Source organism: Oncorhynchus clarkii, chromosome 9 (genome assembly GCF_045791955.1).
Source record: "Oncorhynchus clarkii lewisi isolate Uvic-CL-2024 chromosome 9, UVic_Ocla_1.0, whole genome shotgun sequence".
NCBI lineage: Eukaryota > Metazoa > Chordata > Actinopteri > Salmoniformes > Salmonidae > Oncorhynchus > Oncorhynchus clarkii.
Genome location: NC_092155.1, coordinates 30,432,108 through 30,454,608, shown reverse-complemented (window position 1 = coordinate 30,454,608; position 22,501 = coordinate 30,432,108). Strand labels below are relative to the sequence as shown.

At 44.1% G+C, this 22,501-nt stretch overlaps 1 protein-coding gene across 2 annotated transcripts in view; it reads right to left on the bottom strand.

Moving 5' to 3' along the window:
* The window catches only part of LOC139416205 (stromal interaction molecule 2-like), a 90,813-nt gene that overhangs the window by 8,933 nt on the left and 59,379 nt on the right, over nucleotides 1–22,501 (bottom strand). For both annotated transcript variants that reach the window (XM_071164603.1, XM_071164604.1), the window contains exons 3-8: nucleotides 22,169–22,280; nucleotides 21,303–21,414; nucleotides 17,770–17,885; nucleotides 7,982–8,159; nucleotides 7,547–7,724; nucleotides 2,073–2,234 (exon numbers count right to left, since the gene is read on the bottom strand). In XM_071164603.1, coding sequence (XP_071020704.1) covers nucleotides 2,073–2,234; nucleotides 7,547–7,724; nucleotides 7,982–8,159; nucleotides 17,770–17,885; nucleotides 21,303–21,414; nucleotides 22,169–22,280 — 858 coding nt within the window. The remainder of the gene's footprint in view (nucleotides 1–2,072; nucleotides 2,235–7,546; nucleotides 7,725–7,981; nucleotides 8,160–17,769; nucleotides 17,886–21,302; nucleotides 21,415–22,168; nucleotides 22,281–22,501) is intronic.

Below are 22,501 nucleotides of genomic sequence, written 5' to 3'. Positions count from 1 at the left end.
AACCACACCCGTTACTGAGAGGTGTATAACATTAAGCATGCAGCCATGTAATGTCCATAGAAAACCATTGTCAGTAGAATGACCCTTCTGAAGAGCTCAGTGACTTTCAATGTGGCACCGTCATAGGATGCCACCTTTCCAACAAGTTTGTAAAATTTTGGCCCTGCTCGAGCTTCCCCAGTCAACTGTAAACGCTGTTATTGTGAAGTGGAAATGTCTAGGAGCAACAATGGCTCAGCAGCGAAGTTGTAGGCCACACAAGCTCACAGAATGGGACCGCTGAGTGCATAGCGCGTAAAAAACATCTATCCACGGTTGCAACACTCACTACCGAGTTCCAAACGGCCTCTGTAAGCAATGTAAGCACAGTTTGTCGGGAAGTTCATGAAATGGCTTTCCATGGCCAAGCAGTCGCACACAAGACTAAGATTACCATGCGCAATGCCAAGCATCGGTTGGAATTGTGTAAAGCTTGTGGTTATTGGATTCTGGAGCAGTGAAAACACGTTCTCTGGAGTGATGAATCATGCTTCACCATCTGGCAATCTGACGCACGAATCTGGGTTTGGCGGATGCCAGGAGAACACTACCTGCCCGAATGCATAGTGCCAACTGTAAAGTTTAGTGGAGGAGAAATAATGGTCTGGGGCTGTTTTTCATGGTTCGGGCTAGGCTCCTTAGTTCCAGTGAAGGGAAATCTTAATGTTACAGTATTCAACGACATTCTAGACAATTCTGTGCTTCCGACTTTGTGGCAACAGTTTGGGGAAGGCCCTTTCCTGTTCCAGGATGACAATGCCCCTGTGCACAATGCAAGGTCCATACAGAAATGATTTGTCGGGCCTCCCAGGTGGCAGGCTGGGCCCAGGCTCTGTCGCAGCAAGCCGCAACTGGGATGTTCATGGGGCGACGCACAATTGGCCCATCGTCGTCCAGGTTAGTGAAGGTTTGGCCGGCAGGGATATCCTCGTCTCATCACGCACTAACGACTCCTGTGGCGGGCCGGGCGCAGTGTACGCTACCAGGTCACCAGGTGTACGGTGTTTCCTCCGACACATTGGTGTGGCTGGCTTCTGGGTTGGATGTGCGTTGTGTCAAGAAGCAATGCGGCTAGGTTGGGTTTCGGAGGATGCATGGCTCTCAACCTTTGCCTCTCCCGAGTCCGTACGGGAGTTATAGCGATGAGACAAGACTGTAACTACTACCAATTGGATACCACGAAATTGGGGAGAAAAAAAGTTTTTTTAAAAAAATGAATGATTTGTGGAGATCTGTGTGGAAGAACTTGACTAGCATGTACATAGCCCTGACCTCAACACCACTGAACACCTTTGGAATGAATTGGAACACCGACTGCGAGCCAGACCTAATCGCCCAATATCAGTGCCCGACCACACTAATGCTCGTGGCTGAATGGAAGCAAGTTCCCGTAGCAGTGTTCCAACGGCTAGTGGAAAGCCTTCCCAGAAGAGTGGAGGCTGTCAAAGCAGCAAAGGGGAGGGACCAACTCCATATTAATGCCCATGATTTTGGAATGAGATGTTCAACGAGCAGGTGTCCACATACCTTCTGCCATGTATTGTACAATACAGTATCCTACAGAGACTAGTTTTATCAATAAGTCCTCAAATTGGGCCAAGATGTCAAATGTCACCACATCGACTTTAATGACAGCACCATATTGCTGTGTCTCAGTGTTTGTGCTTTCACAGATACACAGTTAATTGCCTTATGAGTCATTCTCACTGCAAGTTATAAAAGGCAAAAACAAACAATGCAATTAAAGTAATTTAAGTGTTTTTGTGTGTGTGTGTATGTCTGTGTCTGCCTCTATGCGTCTGTGTGCATGTGTCTGTGCATGTTTTCAGACATTTTCAATTACACAAGTGCAAAATGCTTATTTTCCATACTGCACTTCAAAATTTAACTCAACTCACTTACAAATTCACAACCCAATGAACCAACCCATTTACATCCCCAAAATCACCCTAAAACCTGCTCCTACTTAAACTTGACACTGCCTCCTAGGAAGTGATGTCATAGTGATGTAATTTGGTCTCCCAGGAAGTTACCTCTTCCTTAGCGACACTGAGCTGTAGCTCCGCGCTATGTTTCTTGATGTTGTAGTATTGGACCTCCACCTCATGGGTGAGTTGTAGCCACATCTGTAGGGCCTCTGGGACCGACCACTCCGTCTGCATCTCCTTCTCTGCTCGCTTCAGGGCCATACGCACCTGGGGATGGGAGGGGGGGGGACATTTAGGCGTCGCACACACATGGGATAATATGAAATCTTGGCATAAAAGTGTATTGTACTGTACATAAGTAGTCTCTCTAGACAGATGGGGTTGCCTCCCACAACGTAGCAATGTTCCAGCTTACACGTTTGTTCAGAAACAATGTTAGTTTGGCATAGAGGAACTACGTCACTGCCTGATCTGCTTGTTGCCCGCGTAGCTAGCAAGATGGAGATCACAGATGTTATTTTTTGAATGAGTGCATTTTGCAAGTGGCTCGTTTGCATCAACTGCCTTTGTTAAAAACTCTGTTTCAAATCAAATCAAATCTAATTTTATTTGTCACATACACATGGTTAGCAGATGTTAATGCGAGTGTAGCGAAATGCTTGTGCTTCTAGTTCCGACAATGCAGTAATAACCAACAAGTAATCTAACTAACAATTCCAAAACTACTGTCTTATACACAGTGTAAGGGGATAAAGAATATGTACATAAGGATATATGAATGAGTGATGGTACAGGGCAGCATAGGCAAGATACAGTAGATGGTATCGGGTACAGTATATACATATGAGATGAGTATGTAAACAAAGTGACATAGTTAAAGTGGCTAGTGATACATGTATTACATAAGGATGCAGTCGATGATATAGAGTACAGTATATACGTATGCATATGAGATGAATAATGTAGGGTAAGTAACATTATATAAGGTAGAATTGTTTAAAGTGGCTAGTGATATATTTACATAATTTCCCATCAATTCCCATTATTAAAGTGGCTGGAGTTGAGTCAGTGTCAATGTCAGTGTGTTGGCAGCAGCCACTCAATGTTAGTGGTGGCTGTTTAACAGTCTGATGGCCTTGAGATAGAAGCTGTTTTTCAGTCTCTCGGTCCCAGCTTTGATGCACCTGTACTGACCTCGCCTTCTGGATGATAGCGGGGTGAACAGGCAGTGGCTCGGGTGGTTGATGTCCTTGATGATCTTTATGGCCTTCCTGTAACATCGGGTGGTGTAGGTGTCCTGGAGTGCAGACCTCACTACCCTCTGGAGAGCCTTACGGTTGTGGGCGGAGCAGTTGCCGTACCAGGCGGTTGGTTATACAGCCCGTCAGGATGCTCTCGATTGTGCATCTGTAGAAGTTTGTGAGTGCTTTTGGTGACAAACCAAATTTCTTCAGCCTCCTGAGGTTGAAGAGGCGCTGCTGCGCCTTCTTCACGATGCTGTCTGTGTGAGTGGACCAATTCAGTTTGTCTGTGATGTGTATGCCGAGGAACTTAAAACTTGCTACCCTCTCCACTACTGTTCCATTGATGTGGATAGGGGGGTGTTCCCTCTGCTGTTTCCTGAAGTCCACAATCATCTCCTTAGTTTTGTTGACGTTGAGTGTGAGGTTATTTTCCTGACACCACACTCCGAGGGCCCTCACCTCCTCCCTGTAGGCCGTCTCGTCGTTGTTGGTAATCAAGCCTACCACTGTTGTGTCGTCCGCAAACTTGATGATTGAGTTGGAGGCGTGCGTGGCCACGCAGTCGTGGGTGAACAGGGAGTACAGGAGAGGGCTCAGAACGCACCCTTGTGGGGCCCCAGTGTTGAGGATCAGCGGGGTGGAGATGTTGTTGCCTACCCTCACCACCTGGGGGCGGCCCGTCAGGAAGTCCAGTACCCAGTTGCACGTGCGGGGGTTTCGAATCATGACGTTCTGGCATGTCCGCCTCGTGATTTTGTTGGAATATGTTTGAAGACGACGCTCCCCGGGGAAAGTATTTTTTTTTATTTTTCCCAAAGTTACCAAGAGGTTCCGTCATTAATCCCAGGCCCTAGTCACTGCTGTTGCCTAGTGTCTGGGTTTCTGAGACTCATACATAAGGAGATGTTATTATGCGATGCGCAGGGGAACAGTGACAAATGCTTCACTGTGGAATATTATGTTATACACAGAGGAATAGTATTCTATGTGGTATGCATTTGACCTGAATACTATACTGCACATATGTCAGAGTCAAGGCCCGCGGGCCACATCCGGCCCGCAAGAAGGTTTTTTACGGCCCCTGGGATGATCTTGATTTATTATTAGAACCGGCCCGCAGCAAGCCGGCAGCCCGCAGATCTTTTACACGCACCAATACTACATTTCCCACAATGCAAAGGTGACGCACCGAGCAGTAGGCTGCTTCATTTCAATATTTATTGGCACAGCAGTCGTCAGCATCACAGTAAAATTAACTTTCAGATACCCATCAAAAATGGCAAAACGGAAGGTGGATACTGAGAACCGGGGGTTTCAAACAAGGTGGGAGTCGGAGTATATGTTCACGAAGGTAGCTGGAAAACCTGTGTGTCTTCTGTGTGGAGAAAGTGTGGCGGTACTGAAAGAGTATAATCTGAGACGACATTATGAAACGAAACACGCGGACACACACGCGGACGCAACTGTCAAGGCCAGTTTTATTTTGGCAGAAGAGATCGCTAAATCAGCCCGGCCATTTACGGAGGGGGATTTCATCAAAAACTGCATGATTAAAGTTTGTGACGAAGTTTGCCCAGAAAAAAGGCAACTCTTTTTAAATGTGAGTCTGAGCAGAAACACCATTGCCGAGAGAGTAGACCAGTTGTCCATCAATCTAAAAGAGCAGCTTGTGAAAAAGGGAAAAGATTTTATTGCATATTCCTTGGCTGTGGATGAGAGCACCGACATTTCTGACATTGCCCAGTTGTCAATTTTCATCCGCGGAGTGGACTCCAACCTAAGCGTGACAGAGGAGTTTTTGGCTTTACGTCCTATGCATGGCACAACTACGGGGCATGATTTGTATGAAGAGGTGTCAAGATGTGTAAATGAGATGGAGCTGCCTTGGGAAAAACTCGTGGGTTTGACAACCGACGGAGCACCTGCGATGTGTGGACACAGGAGCGGACTGGTGGCGAAGATACGGGAAAAGATGCAAGAGGAAAACGCGACAGGTGAGCTGACAGCTTATCATTGTATCATACACCAGGAAGCGTTGTGCGGTAAAGCCTTGAAAATGGAGCATGTAATGAGCATCATCACGCGCACAGTTAACTTTATCAGAGCCAAAGGTTTGAATCACCGCCAGTTCAAGGCATTTCTGACGGAGTTAGAAACGGAGCATGGTGATTTGCCTTATCACACAGAGGTGCGATGGCTAAGCCAGGGAAAGGTGCTTCAAAGATGTTTCGAGCTTCGTGAGGAGATTTGTCTGTTCTTGGACAGCAAAGGGAAAGACACAACACAACTCCGAGACGAAATGTTTCTGTGTGAAATGGCTTTTCTGTGTGACATTACGAGTCATCTGAATGCAATAAACTTGCAGCTGCAGGGTCGGGATCGTGTCATCTCTGATATGTACAGTACAGTGAAGGCATTTAAAACCAAACTGACTCTGTGGGAGACGCAGATGCGGAAAGAAAATTTGAGCCACTTTCCCAGCTGCCAGACCATGAAAGAGAAGCTCTCTACCAGTGCGTTCCCGAGCACACAGTTGGCTGATAAAATAGGTATGCTTGCCGCTGACTTTCGACGCCGATTTGCTGACTTTGAAGCACAAAAAAGCAGGTTGGAACTGCTCGGTAACCCATTTGCTGTTGACGTGGAAAGCTCACCACCAAACCTCCAAATGGAGTTGATTGACCTCCAATGCAATGATGCACTGAGGGCAAAATATGCGGCAGTGGGTGCTGCGGAGTTCGCCCGTTTCCTCCCCGGCACAATGCCCCAGCTGCGCATCCAGGCTGCTCAAACGTTGTCTATGTTTGGCAGCACATACCTGTGTGAACAACTGTTTTCTTTGATGAACCTGAACAAAACATCACACAGAAGTCGACTTACTGCTGAACACCTCCACTCAATTCTGAGGATTTCTTCAGCTCAGAGCCTTACCCCGAACATTGATGAACTTGTGGAAAAGATGGGACACCACCAAGTATCACCCTCAACCTCAAACAAGTGAACATTACTGTGCAATCACATATTTAGAGTTTTTACTCAGTTCAAGTTTAAAAGTTAAAATTTAATATTTGTTTTCACTGCATGTTACTTCTCCTTAAACAAAGTGTTGTTTTTGATTAATAGATTTTTGCACTTTATTTTTTTGTATTTCAATCCAATTATATTTTAAAAATATTTCAGTTGAGTGGATGATAGAAAATTGCTATTATTGTTTTTTCTTTGAAGTAAATTTAGCCCACTTTTGCTAAAATAGAAAATATAGTCTACTGATGGTGCCTTGAATACCGGTTTCTTTCATTTAATGTTCATGTTATGGGGATATTTATATAAAGGAAATTTGTCTTTTGTGTCTGTTGAAAATTAAAGATTACTGACAGAGCCATAAGAAAATATTGCTTTATTTATCTGATCATATTGTAATATATTTGTTAGGTTTTCAGTAGGTTCAATTAGGTTCACTAGACTATATGCGTCATTTAAAAATTTTTCAATGAACATTCGAACAGTCCGGCCCTCGTCTTGTAGCTGATTTTTTTATTTGGCCCTCCGTCCATTTGACTTTGACACCCCTGCTATACTGCATTCATCTTACTGTGAATGGAGACTGCATTGTACTGTATGCTACACAAGGGGGCAGTATTTCATGTGACACAGGAAGATGGGATTTGATGCTAAACAACTGGACAGTATTCTTTGTAGGGTTGCAATGGGAGGGAATGTTACCGGTAACGAAATGTACCAGTAAACAACCAGATTCTTTTTTGAACTTTCAAGGATTTTTGGTCATTTTCATAACATGTAAAATATCAAATAATAAAATAAGATGTTATAAACTTGAAAAATAGAACATTAGCCTAAATATAACCCATCAACTTGGTGAATACAGTTGGCGGTTAATATGAGGGTTTCAGCATGGGATATACTTTATATTCGTACACGCATTTATTTCATTTACTATGTCAATATGTCTTTGTTGTAAATGTTTCGTGGCCAAACTGGTGGCAGTTGTGAAGAAGTCAATAGTTGGAGGCGTTGCAGAGTTAATTGCAAATTATGTCATTGTTGATTCAAGTCTTTTTTCATTAAGTATTCTATTTGCTCTTAAACCATATGGTCTATCCACTAGAAACTCATGGAAAATATGGACTCCGATGTAATGATAAAGAAAAAAAACATTTTATATGATGAAAATAAAATCAACTTAAAATAATTAAAGTATAAATGACCAAAGTTACATGTTACTTACCAAAATTTCTGACAATTCCAGTAACTTTGGTGAATTACTGGTAGTTTTGCTACCTTAATTATGTGCAACACCCTCTCCACGGTTCCTACCTGCACCAGTTCCTCCTCAGCATATTTGAGGCGGCTGAGCTCACACTCGGCCCCCTGGCGGAGCTCGCGGAGGCGGTACGACTCCTTCTTGGCCCCGCTGATCTCATCCCTCATCTTCTGCTCCAGGTTCTGCTTCTCCACTGCCACCGTGCGGTTCTCCTCCTGGGCCTTTTCGAGGCTGGAGGGCGGTGAGAGTGAGTGAGTGAGTGAGTGAGTGAGAGACAGGGTTAGAACCTTTTAGAAAACGTGATCACTTCAAGCTAAATTAATTGAACTTAATAATTCTTCAGACTGCATGCCATACACCAAACATACAACGTCAGAGCCATTCGAGCCAATAGACAACTAAACCTGTGTATGCCATTTGTAAATCAACCATAAACCACCTTTAACCACCTTTTACAAACCATTCATAAACAGCATCAAGCTACATACCGTCCCTGAAGGTCCATGAGGCTCTGCTCAGCACTCTGCAGGCTCTCCAAGTCCTTCATCATCTGACTCATGTGCACCTTGGAAGACTTGTTCTGGATGTAGGCGAACCAGCAGCCTCCTATCCCGATCACTATAGATACCATCAACACAAAGTCCTTCATCCAGTTGTGTTGTGGACCTGAGAGGGAGGGTGAAGAGTACGTGAGTGAGGAAACAACCAGGGCAAGTTACGTCATACTTCCAGGGTCATGTCCCGGGTCTTCTGAATTAACTTCAAGATCATCATCAAATTCGTGTCAATTGAAAAATCTTTTAAAAAATCTTTATTTTTATTTTTTACTAATGATGTGTATATAATATATATCCATGATTCTTGCAGAATATAACTGAGGTTAGTTCAACTGTCATACCCCATCAGAACCAAAAACATAAGCTTGTTTCACTCCAATGTTAGTAAACAATGTAAATGCAAACAAACACTGTATAGTCTCAAAACATGGACGAAACTGTATTTTTTACATCATAGATGGTCAGTCCTTACATCCATAGCTCTGTCTATGAATTTGAGGTTACATTTCTCCAGACCCATCCCTCAGTTTATTTTTTACCCATCCACCACCACCCTTCTTCTGAGGACACAAATAGTTAGTTTTGCAGCTTTTTTGATATACACACACCTACTCATTCAAGGGTTTTTATTTATTTAGACTATTTTCTACATTGTAGAATAACAGTGAAGACATCAAAACTATGAAATAACACATATAGAAACATGTAGTAACCAAAAAAGTGTTTAAAAAAAATCTAATATATGTTATTTGTGATTCTTGACAGTAGCCACCCTTTGCCTTGATGACAGCTTTGCACACTCTTGGCATTCTATCAACCAGCTTCACGAGGAAGTGACCTGGAATGCTTTTCCAACAGTCCTGAAGGCGTTCCCACATATGCTGAGCACTTTTTGGCTGCTTTTTCTTCACTCCGCACGGTCCAACTCATCCCAAACCATCTCAATTGGGTTGAGGTCAGGTGATTGTGGAGGCCAGGTCATCTGATGCAGCACTCCATCACTCTCCTTCTCGGTCAAATAGCCCTTACACAGCCTGGAGGTGCGATTTGGGTCATTGTCCTGTTGAAAAACAAATGATAGTCCCACTAAGCGCAAACCAGATGGGATGGCGTATTGCTGCAGAATGCTGTGGTAGCCATGCTGGTTAAGTGTGCCTTGAATTCTAAATGAATCACTGACAATGTCACCAGCAAAGCACCCCCACACCATCACACCTCCTCCTCCATGTTTCACTGTGGGATCCACACATGCGGAGATCATCCGTTCACCTACTCTGCGTCTCACAAAAACACAGTGGTTGGAACCAAAAATCTCAAATTTGGACTCATCAGACCAAAGGACAGATTTCCACCAGTCTAATGTCCATTGCTTGTATTTCTCAGCCCAAGCAAGTCTCTTCTTCTTATTGGTGTCCTTTAGTTGGGGTTTCTTTGTAGCATAGCCCTAGCCCTCATCCTCCTATCCAACAGGTCCCAGACGTGCTCAATGGGATTGAGATCCGGGCTCTTTGCTGGCCATAGCAGAACACTGACATTCCTGTCTTGCAGGAAATCACGCACAGAACGAGCAGTATGGCTGGTGGTATTGTCATGCTGGAGGGTCAAGGATGAGCTTGCAGGAAGGATACCACATGAGGGAGGAGGATGTCTTCCCTGTAACACACAGCATTGAGATTGCCTGCAATGACAACAAACTCAGTCCGATGATGCTGTGACACACCGCCCCCAGACCATGACGGACCCTCCACCTCCAAATCGATCCCGCTCCAGAGTACGGGCCTCGGTGTAAAGTTCATTCCTTCGAGAATAAACGCAAATCCGACCATCATCCCTGGTGAGACAAAACTGTGACTCGTCAGTGAAGAGCACTTTTTGCCAGTCCTCTCTGGTCCAGCGACGGTGGGTTTGTGCCCATAGGTGACGTTGTTGCCGGTGATGTCTGGTGAGGACCTGCCTTACAACAGGCCTACAAGCCCTCAGTCCAGCCTCTCCCAGCCTATTGCGGACAGTTTTGTGTTGTTGTTTTTTTTCTCACCTTTATTTAACCAGGTAAGCTAGTTGAGAACAAGTTCTCATTTACAACTGTGACTTAGCCAAGATAATGAAAAGCAGTGCGACAGAAACAACAACACAGAGTTACACGTGGAATAAACAAGCGTACAGTCAATAATACAATAGAAAAAAAAGAAAGGCGGAGCTTTACCTAGCATAGACTTATCGATGACCTGGAGCCAGTGGGTCTGGCGACAAATATGTAGTGAGTAGCCGACAAGAGCATACAGGTCGCAGTGGTGGGCGGTAGTCTGTGCACTGATGGAGGGATTGTGAGTTCCTGGTGTAACTCGGGCAGTTGTTGTTGCCATTCTGTAACTGTCCCGCAGGAGTGATGTTCGGATGTACCGATTCCGTGCAAGTTTTGTTACACATGGTCTGCCACAGCGAGGACGATCAGCTGTCCATCCTGTCTCCCTGTAGCGCTGTCTCAGGCGTCTCACAGTACGGACATTGCAATTTATTGCCCTGGCCACATCTGCAGTCCTCATGCCTGCTTGCAGCATGCATAAGGCACATTCACACAGATGAGCAGGGACCCTGGGGATCTTTCTTTTAGTGTTTTTCAGAGTCAGTAGAAAGGTCACTTTAGTGTCCTAAGTTTTCAAAAGTGTGACCTTAATTGCTTATCGTCTATAAGCTGTTACTGTCTTAGCGACCGTTCCACAGGTGCATGTTCATTAATTGTTTATGGTTCATTGAACAAGCTTGGGAAACAGTGTTAAAACCCTTTACAGTGTAGATCTGTGAAGTTATTTGGATTTTTACGAATTGTCTTTGAAAGACAGGGTCCAGAAATTCAGGATATTTCGTAAAAATCCAAATAACTTCACAGATCTACATTGTAAAGGGTTTTAACACTGTTTCCCATATCTATATATATTTATTACACACACACATATTTTTTCACCACATTCCCAGTAGGTCAGAAGTTTACATACACTCAATTAGTATTTGGTAGCATTACCTTTACATTTTTCAACTTGGGTAGCCTTCCACAAGCTTCCCACAATAAGTTGGGTGAATTTTGGCCCATTCCTCCTGACAGAGCTGGTGTAACTGAGTCAGGTTTGTAGGCCTCCTTGCTCGCACACGCTTTTTCAGTTCTGCCCACACATTTTCTATAGGATTGAGGTCAGGGCTTTGTGATGGCCACTCCAATACCTTGACTTTGTTGTCCTTTTTGCCACAACTTTGGAAGTATGCTTGGGGTCATTGTCCATATGGAAGACCCATTTGCGACCATGCTTTAACTTCCTGACTAATGTCTTGAGATGTTGCTTCAATATGTCCACATAATTGTCCTCCCTCATGATGCCATCTATTTTGTGATGTGCACCAGTCCCTCCTGCAGCAAAGCACCCCCACAACATGATGCTGCGTCCCCCGTGCTTCACAGTTGAGATGGTGTTCTTTGGCTTGCCAGCCTCCCCCTTTCTCCTCCTAACATAACTATAGTTATTATGGCCAAACAGTTCTATTTTTGTTTCATCAGACCAGAGGACATTTCTCCAAAAAGTACAATCTTTGTCCCCATGTGCAGTAGCAAACCGTAGTCTGGCTTTTTTTAATAGCGTTGTTTTAGCAGTGGCTTCTTCCATGCTGAGCGGCCTTTCAGGTTGTCAACATAGGACTCGTTTTACTGTGGATATAGATACTTTTGTACATGTTTCCTTCAGCATCTTCACAAGGTCCTTTTGCTGTTGTTCTGGGATTGAGTGGCACTTTTCGCACCAAAGTACGTTCATCTCTAGGAGACAGAACGCGTCTCCTTCCTGAGCGGTATGACGGCTGCGTGGTCCCATGGTGTTTATACTTGCGTACTATTGTTTGTACAGATGACCGTGGTACCTTCAGGCGTTTGGAAATTGCTCCCAAGGATGAACCAGACTTGGAGGTCTACAATTTGTTTTCTGAGGTCTTGGCTGATTTCTTTTGATTTTCCCATGATGTCAAGCAAAGAGGCACTGAGTTTGAAGGTAGGCCTTGAAATACATCCACAGGTACACCTCCAATTGACTCAAATTATGTCAATAAGCCTATCAGAAGCTTCTAAAGCCATGATATTTTCTGGAAGCTGTTTAAAAAGGCACAGTTAACTTAGTGTATGTAAACTTCTGACCCACTGGAATTGTGACACAGTGAATTATAAGTGAAATAATCTGTCTGTAAACAATTGTTGGAAAAATTACTTGTGTCATACACAAAGTAGATGTCCTAACCAACGTGCCAAAACTATAGTTTGTTAACAAGAAATTTGTGGAGTGGTTCTAAAATTTAATGACCCCAACCTAAGTGCATGTTAACTTCCGACTTCAACTATGTATATACACACATACACATACATTCACTGGGTATTTGTGTGTGTACAGTACCAGTCAACAATTTGGACACACACTCATTCCTGGCGTTTCCTTATATTTACTATTTTCTAGGGTAACCAGCTTTGTATGGCTTGTATAAGAAAGGGCAATACTTTGAACAAAAAAGTTAAATTTTCAATTAATCGGAAATGAGAAGTTGTAATCTGTACGAAGGCAATTTTTGAACAAAGGATGGGTCTTTCTTAATAACCCACTAGAGAACCAGTTCAGATTTAAGTCAAATGTATGTATGAGTGAAGCTTTTAGTGAGAGGTTTAATGCTTTAATATTTAATCATTACAGCCCCCAAACTCATATTCATTTTATAAATATGCACGTTTCATTTTGCCTGGCTTAGCGGTCCAAATAAAATGAAATATTTTTTGCTCATACGATAAATAAAAAACAGGTTGGGTGCCCGCTTTGTTATAGTTTCAATTAAGGATTCTTGCTTTAAGACGCATTCAGAAAGTATTCAGACCCCTCGACTGTTGCACATTTTGTTACGTTACAGCCATATTCTAACATTGATTGAATTGTTTTTTCTCCTCATCAATCTACACACAATACCCCATAATGACAACAACACTACTAGCTTGGCACGCCTGTATTTAGAGCGTTTCTACCATTCTTCTCTGCAGATCCTCTCAAGCTCTGTCAGGTTGGATGGGGAGCATCGCTGCACAGCTATTTTCAGGTCTCTCCAGAGATGTTCGATCAGGTTCAATTCCGGGCTCTGGTTGGGCCACTCAAGGACATTCAGAGACCAGTCCCGAAGCCACTCCTCCGGTGTCTTGGCTGTGTGCTTAGGGTTGTTGTCCTGTTGGAAGGTGAACCTTCGCCCCAGTCGGACATCCTGAGCAGGTTTTCATCAAGGATCTCTCTGTACTTTGCTCCGATCGTGACTAGGCTCCCAGTCCCTGCCTCTGAAAAACATCCCCACAGCATGATGCTGTAACCACCATGCTTCACAGTATGGTATAGGTACGGTGCCAGGTCACCTCCAGAAGTGGCGCTTGGCATTCATGCCAAAAAGTTCAATCTTGGTTTCATCAGACCAGAGAATCTTCAGGTACCTTTTGTCAAACTCCAAGCGGGCTATCATGTGCCTTTTACTGAAGAGTGGCTTCCATCTGGCCACTCTACCATAAAGGCCTGATTGGTGGAGTACTTTAGAGATGGTTGTCCTTCTGGAAGGTTCTCCCATATCCACAGAGAATCTCTGGAGCAGTGTTTTTGCAGACCTTCACTCTGTCAGAGTGACCATTGGGGTCTTGGTTACCTCCCTGACCAACACCCTTCTCCCGATTGCTCAGTTTGGCCGGGCGGCCAGCTCTAAGAATTGACTTGGTGGTTCCAAACGTCTTCCATTCAAGAATGATGGAGCCCACTGTGTTCTGTTCTGCCTGTTCATTGCAATCGAAAAATATATATTTTCTATGAATAAAAAATCTGAGAATAGTAATATTTTACACACACACGAAGGTAACCATAAGCAATCATTTCCGATGAAAAAAGAAATGTGAAAATTGGTGGATATAGCGCTTTGGAAATAAACTATTCACTTTTTCATAATTTCCTTGATGTTTGATAAATACTGGCACCAAACAGTCACACATACCCCAGAGCGCAACGTGCGTTTGTTGTTGGTGAACGCTGAAACCTCAACTAAAGATCTTGGTTTAAAAGCTGACAGTGTTTTTATATACTTTTATTTTGAATCCTGCGGCTCTGTTGGGCTAAATTGCTGTGAGCGCTGCTATCTGTCCCAGCATCCTGACAGATTCCGTATAGAGGGAGAGAAAGCCCAGCTAGCCTAGCTGGCCTGGAGTTCTCAAATGGAGGCCGCTATTGAATGTTTCCATTGTTGCAGGAGCAATTCTGCGACAATGTGGACCGCGTTGACTTTCAATGTAGCAACTGCTTGCTTGCGGAGGACTACAGTGGCGAAGTAGCTACTCTTAGCAAGCAAGTAGCTAACCTACTGGGGAACTCACGCCCACCTACTTTTTAGTTTTCTTCCACCCCAGTAGCCGGATGCCGCTCTGGTGTGGTGGAAGTTTTGCCGCCGTGTCGGCACTCCACAGCTGACTGGCAGGTGCTAGGCAGGGTTCCATCCCCGAAGGGGTCTCCCCCTTCCCTGGAGAACGGAGCTGGTCTCGACCCAACCAACCAGCCGGTCTCCTCTGGCAATGGGGGTCTCCATGGAGATGTTGAGCCGGGACTGCCAGACCAGAAACAGCTTTGCCGCCCTGGATCCAGAGGTTCCGGCGTCTTCGTCCGTGGTGGCTTCTCAATCCAAATCGGATCCGGAGGAACCTGCGTCTTTGTCCTTGGCTCTGTCTCGCTCTCTCGGGTGGCTTCTACCTCGGGTTCATCTCATCGGAGCTCACCAGATCGCGAGGCTGCCTGAAAGACCGGCACATTCAACATCACCAGCTGTCATCATAGGCAGCTCTATCGTGAGAAACATCTCAGTCTCCAAGACAAAAACCCTGTTCCACCCAGAGTACAGGACATAACAAGGCTGCTTCCGACTGTTCTACCACAGATGCCGGGAGCTGACACTGTCGTAGTCCATGTGGGGTCAAACGACATCAGGAGGGCCAGCTCAGAACATTTGAAAATTGACTTTAAAAGAACTGATTTTAGCATAAAAAGACTAAAGAAAAACGGCCAATAATTTCAGGTCCAGTAGCATCATTAGGACGCGGGTGTGAAAGATTAAGCAGACTGCTGGCATTATACACTGCTCAAAAAAAATAAAGGGAACACTGAACAACACAATGTAACGCCAAGTCAATCATACTTCTGTGAAATCAAACTGTCAACTTAGGAAGCAACACTGATTGACAATAAATTTCACATGCTGTTGTGCAAATGGAATAGACAACAGGTGGAAATTATAGGCAATTAGCAAGACACCCCCAATAAAGGAGTGGTTCTGCAGGTGATAACCACAGACCACTACTCAGTTTCTATGCTTCCTGGCTGATGTTTTGGTCACTTTTGAATGCTGGCGGTGCTTTCACTCTAGTGGTAGCATGAGACGGAGTCTACAACCCACACAAGTGGCTCAGGTAGTGCAGCTCATCCATGACGGCACATCAATGCGAGCTGTGGCAAGAAGGTTTGCTATGTCTGTCAGCGTAGTGTTCAGAGCATGGAGGCGCTACCAGGAGACAGGCCAGTACATCATGAGACGTGGAGGAGGCCGTAGGAGGGCAACAACCCAGCAGCAGTACCGCTACCTCCGCCTTTGTGCAAGGAGGAGCAGGAGGAGCACTGCCAGAGCCCTGTAAAATGACCTCCAGCAGGCCACAAATGTGCATGTGTCTGCTCAAACGGTCAGAAACAGACTCCATGAGGGTGGTATGAGGGCCCGACGTCCACTGGTGGGGGTTGTGCTTACAGCCCAACACCGTGCAGGACGTTTGGCATTTGCCAGAGAACACTAAGATTGGCAAATTCGCCACTGGCGCCCTGTGCTCTTCACAGATGAAAGCAGGTTCACACTGAGCACATGTAACAGTCTGGAGACGCCGTGGAGAACGTTCTGCTGCCTGCAACATCCTCCAGCATGACCGGTTTGGCGGTGGGTCAGTCATGGTGTGGGGTGGCATTTCTTTGGGGAGCCGCACAGCCCTCCATGTGCTCGCCAGAGGTAGCCTGACTGCCATTAGGTACCGAGATGAGATCCTCAGACCCCTTGTGAGACCATATGCTGGTGCGGTTGGCCCTGGTTTCTTCCTAATGCAAGACAATGCTAGACCTCATGTGGCTGGAGTGTGTCAGCAGTTCCTGCAAGAGGAAGGCATTGATGCTATGGACTGGCCCGCCCATTCCCCAGACCTGAATCCAATTAAGCACATCTGGGACATCATGTCTCGCTCCATCCACCAACGCCACGTTGCACCACAGACTGTCCAGGAGTTGGCGGATGCTTTAGTCCAGGTCTGGGAGGAGATCCCTCAGGAGACCATCCACCACCTCATCAGGAGCATGCCCAGGCGTTGCAGGGAGGTCATACAGGCATGTGGAGGCCACACACACCACTGAGCCACATTTTGACTTGTTTTAAGGACATTACATCAAAGTTGGATCAGCCTGTAGTGTGGTTTTCCACTTTCATTTTGAGTGTGACTTCAAATCCAGACCTCCATGGGTTGATAAATTTGATTTCCATTGATCGTTTTTGTGTGATTTTGTTGTCGGCACATTCAACTATGTAAAGAAAAAAGTATTTAATAAGAACATTTCATTCATTCAGATCTAGGATGTGTTATTTTAGTGTTCCCTTTATTTTTTTGGCCAGTGTACATCTGGCTAAAAGACTACTGTAGCTCTGCTGGAGTCACTTTTATTGACAACTTCTGGAAATAGAAGATACTCCACAGGAATGACGGAGTCCATCCAAATCATCATGGCCCCTGGACTCTTGTCCACGCATTTCAAGGCTGCGTTGAAACAATGACTGGTAAATGATCCAAGACCAGCTCAGTTAATCCCTACCATTGTGACAATGTGTCGTCATAATGCTGCATCAGATGTGCATGATCTTAGGGGCCGTGGCAAATACAATGCAAGTCATTTAATTGATGTACCCCTAATTGCACCAAATACATTGGTTTATCCTACAGCTATTGTAAGCATTAATCATGAGCCTAAAAACCAGAGTTCCACTGTTAGCACTGAAGCGGTGTGCAACAGTAGGAAGACCACTTTATGCAGCTCACCCTGCACTATCAGCTCTAATGTAAATAAAATGAGTAAGTCTACCTCGGATAAGCTTCCCAGTAAAGCATTAAAAACAATCAAGCAACCCAGAAAAGTCCTAAAAATAGCCCATATTAACATATGTAGCCTAAGCAACAAGGTCCATGAAGTCAATAACAAGCTTGTAACAGATGACAACATTATTCTGACTATCTCTGAAACTCACTTAGATAATACCTTTGCTGATACAGTGGTAGCAATACATGGTTATAACATCTCAAGCAGTAAAATTTGATTTAAAAAAAAAAAAAACGATTCAAAAACACCTTATAGAACAGCGGGGACTGTGAAGCAACAAAAACATTGGCATAGACACATGCATACACACACACACACACACACAGTACTGTAGATATGTGGTAGTGGTGGAGTAGGGGCCTGAGGGCAAACAGTGTGTTGTGAAATCTGTGAATGTATTGTAACGTTTTAAAATTGTATAAACGGCCTTAATTTTGCCGGACCCCAGGGAGAGTAGCTGCTGCTTTGGCAGCGGCTAAATGGGGATCCAGAATAAACACAAATACTTACGTAAGGGAGGGCCGAAGAGCACAGCATCTAGTGCTTTTAGATTTAGTTTCTGTTTGTGCCGCTGGTCTAATATCTTTAGCTGACCAGACATAAACGACGGTTCGTTTGCCGCTAATCTGAAATAGAGAGAGAAAGAATGGATTGGTAAAGGGTTGGAAATATTTTCACAATAACTATACTCTTTGTTTAAGAACTTGTTCAACCATGCATACATGGCCAAGTAAGCAAATGTGTGTGTGTTTCTGTATCTCGTCTCATGTGTTAAATGGGCGTTGGTGGGCCTGCGTGTGTGTGTGTGTGTCTGAACGTGCCACCACCATCTTAAACTGGATCAGACAACATGGCAGTCAGCGACACCTGATCCACTGCTGTGACATCGTTTCATGAGTCCGTGCCCACGGGTACGGGTGGGTGGGGGGGGTGGGGGAGAAACACAACACCCCTGACCCCCTATACACCCCCACCATCCCCCTCAACTCCCTTCCAACCTCATCTATCCCCCTCCCACTCTATTCTTTCCATGTACTCATTCTATACATACGTCCCACTAGCAGTAAATCTCAATCCTAAAGAGCTTCTAATATAACCGCTCTAACTCTTATTGATGACAACTAAACAGGTGGTGTCAAGTTAAAGTCAATAGATGACACCTTATATAACAAAATCTCCTGCTGACTTCAGGGTCATGATAAAAACTGGGGTGTAAGTACACTAAATTGCACTAATGTGACTACATGGGTAGGGAGATTTTGTGTCAGTTGAAGTGGGTATACTGTGTGTGTGTGTGTGTGTGTGTCTGAATGTGCCTGTGTACTCGTGCCACCACCACCATCTTAAACTGGATCAGACAACATGGCAGCCAGCGACACCTGATCCACTGCTGTGACATCGTTTCATGAGTCAGCGCCCGTGGGTAAGGGGGGGAAACAACACCCCTGACACCCTAGAGATCCCTCCATCCCCCTCAACTCCCTTCCACCCTCCTCTATCCCCCTTCCCACTCTATTCCTTCCATGTACTCATTCCACACATACACTACCGTTCAAAAGTTTGGGGTCACTTAGAAATGTCCTTGTTTTTGTCCATTAAAATAACATCAAATTGATCAGAAATAAAGTGTAGACATTGTTAATGTTGTAAATGAGCATTGTAGCTGGAAATGGCATATTTTCTTATGAAATAACTACATAGGCGTACAGAGACCCATTATCAGCAACCCCTGTGTTCCAATGGCACACGTTGCGTTAGCTAATCCAAGTTTATCATTGTAAAAAGGCTAATTGACCATTAGAAAACCATTTTGCAATTATGTTAGCACAGCTGAAAACTGTTGTTCTGATTAAAGAAACAATAAAACTGGCCTACTTTAGACCAGTTGAGTATCTGGAGCATCAGCATTTGTGGGTTTGATTACAGGCTCAAAATGGCCAGAAACAAAGAACTTTCTTCTGAAACTCGTCAGTCTATTCTTGTTCTGAGAAATGAAGGCTATTCCATGCGAGAAATTGCCAAGAAACTGAAGATCTCGCACAACACTGTGTACTACTCCCTTCACAGAACAGCACAAACTGTCTCTAACCAGAATAGAAAGAGGAGTGGGAGGCCCCGGTGCACAATTGAGCAAGAGGACAAGTACATTAGTGTCCTTTTTGGAAACAGATGCCTCAAGTCCTCAACTGGCAGCTGCATTAAATAGTACCTGCAAAACACCAGTCTCAACGTCAACAGTGAAGAGGCGACTCCGGGATGCTGGCCTTCTAGGCAGAGTTACAAAGAAAAAGCCATATCTCAGACTGGCCAATAAAACTAAAAGATTCATATGGGCAAAAGAACACAGACACTGGCTAGAGGAAGATTGGAAAAAAAGTGTTATGGGCAGACGAATCTAAGTTTGAGGTGTTCGGATTACAAAGAAGAACATTTGTGAGAGACAGAAAAAATGAAATGAAAAAATGCTGGAGGAGTGCTTGATGCCATCTGTCAAGCATGGTGGAGGCAATGTGATGGTCTGGGGGTGCTTTGGTGGTAAAGTGGGAGATTTGTACAGGGTAAAAGGGATCTTGAAGAAGGAAGGCCATACCCTGTGGACGGTGCTTAATTGGAGCTAATTTCCTCCTACAACAGGACAATGACCCAAAGCGCAGCTCCAAACTATGCAATAACTATTTAGGGAAGAATCAGTCAGCTGGTATTCTGTCTATAATGGAGAGGCCAGCACAGTCACCGGATCTCAACCCTATTGAGCTGTTATGGGAGCTGCTTGACGTAAGAAGCGCCCATCAAGACAATCCAACTTGTGGGAGGTGCTTCAGGAAGCATGGGGTGAAATCTCTTCAGATTACCTCAACAAATTGACAACTAGAATACCAAAGGTCTGCAAGGCTGTAATTGCTGCAAATGGAGGGTTCTTTGACGAAAGCAAAAGTTTAAAGAACACAATTATTTATAACCTTGTCAACGTCTTGACTATATTTCCTTTTCATTTTATGTATGTTCTCATGGAAAACAAGGACATTTCTAAGTGACCCCAAACATTTGAAAGGTAGTGTACGTCCGGTATTCAGTGAATCACAAACCTAAAGAGCTTCTAATATAACTGCTCTAACTCTTATTGATGACATCTAAAGAGGTGGTTTCAAGTTATATCAAGGTGTCACCTATTGACTAACATAATTGCCTGCTGATATCGGGGTCATGATAAAAACTGGGGTAAGTTCACTAAATTGCACTAATGTAACTACATGGGTAGGGAGGTTTTGTGTCGGTCGAAGTGGATACATGGTGGGTGTGTGTGCGTACCTTTGTGCATATGTGTGTGTCTCTGTGTCACGTTTGGGTAGTTTCTTTCCCATTCCACCTGCACTACCTCACATATCCAGCAGTGGGCAGCATTGGTCTGAGTAGCATTGTGCACGCAATTGTTTTGGGTGGTTCTAATCATAGAATTCCTATTAATTGAGTATGATCTCCATGGGCCTAGTAAACATAGTAAATATTTGTCATGTAACTTTTATCATGTATTACCTTTTCATATGACAAACACAACCAGTCGATGTTTTCAACGGATTGTCAAAAAAAAATCGCTTTGAAAAGGCGATCCTGTTGGCTACCCACTCACATTTGTCCACTCACAAAATAACAGTGCACCCACAATTTGATTAACGTAGAGAGACATCTGTTAAAGACGCTAAAAGGGTTATGACATTCTGCGATTGTCATTAGGACCACTACTGTACACGTTTCACATTTTATTAGTCGTATGTAAGGGAGACATACACATGGTATACATCGGCCAACTAAACGCTTACTTGCGGGTTCCTTCTCGACAATGCAACAACAATAAGAAATAATAAAATATAAGAATATGAACATAAAGTAAATGGCTCAGTAGAATGTGTAGCCTGAATTGATGCGTCCACCGCTGTACCTCGATCTGGGCCACTTGTCTCTGCCTTGGTAAAATGTTAGTGTTGTCCTCGAACCACAACTCAATTTGGAGGGTATACTGAGATGTGGTGTGATAATGTACTCACCGAGGCAGAGTGTTTCCGTTGAACCGGAAGTCTCTGAAGTTCCTCTCATACTGAGGCAGCTCCACCGACTCCTTAAGCCACTGGACTGTGTCATCCGTCGTCCAGTTGTGAACTACAGAAAGAGCGAGAGCAAAATGTTTTTGAAAAACAAAGAGAGTGTCATTTCCCCAAATTTGAAACCCTTATTCAAAGTTCCAAAGACCTCTCTGGTGAGAGTAGGCTACCCGTCCTGTTGGGGGAGGACGCAGAGAGCTATCGGTTGGCAAGGCACTATATTTCTGCCTTCCATAAAACGAGGGACAGTGTCTTACAGACCAACAAACCTGCACACGTGCTCTATGCCATTGTTGTTGTTCAATGGTTATTTTGGCCATTGGGTTATTGTTGTTACTGTTGTCCCTTTGACAATATTAATTATTATTATTTTAATTACAGTACAAGTCAAAAGTTTGGGCACATACTCATCCAGGGTTTTTCTTTATTTTTAACTATTTTCTACATTGTAGAGTAATACTGAAGATATTTTTTAAATCTGCAATGTAGAAATTTGTTTAAAAAAAAATATAGAAAAAACGTTGAATGAGTAGGTGTGTCCAAACTTTTTTGACTGGCACTGTATGTTGATATTGTAAATCTCAAGTACGCTTTGGCAACATGTACATTGTTAAGTCAAGCCAATAAAGCAAATTGAATTGAGAGACAGGGAGAAAATGTTAGTTACACAATGTCCTTTCATTTACAAATTTCTCTTCCCTACCTCCCTCCAGTATTCCCAATCCCTACAGTACTTCCCTCCATTTCTTGCTCTCTCCCTTCCTCTTTCTCACCCGCCCTCCATCCTTCTCTCCGTTCCATCTATCTCCTACCTTCAGAGGTTTTCCAGCCCTTCCACAGCTCCTCTACAGTGATGTGTTGGTCTTCCCTGTGCAGGTTACTGTGTTTGTTGGTTTGCTGTTGCTTCATGTCTTCTCTAATAAACTGCAAGAAGAAAAACACATTTCAGTATTATTACTGGTTCTCCCATGCAGTATATATATAGCATTGTGTCGTTATAGACTTCAATCAAATTGAAGCAGTTAACATGAACTAAATACAGGATGGAAGTTATGACATTGCAGAGAACCCTGAACAACACCAGACATGACTTTCAGTGTGATGTGAGATCTAGTCGTTGTCTTTCTATGGTCAGGCTACGGGTG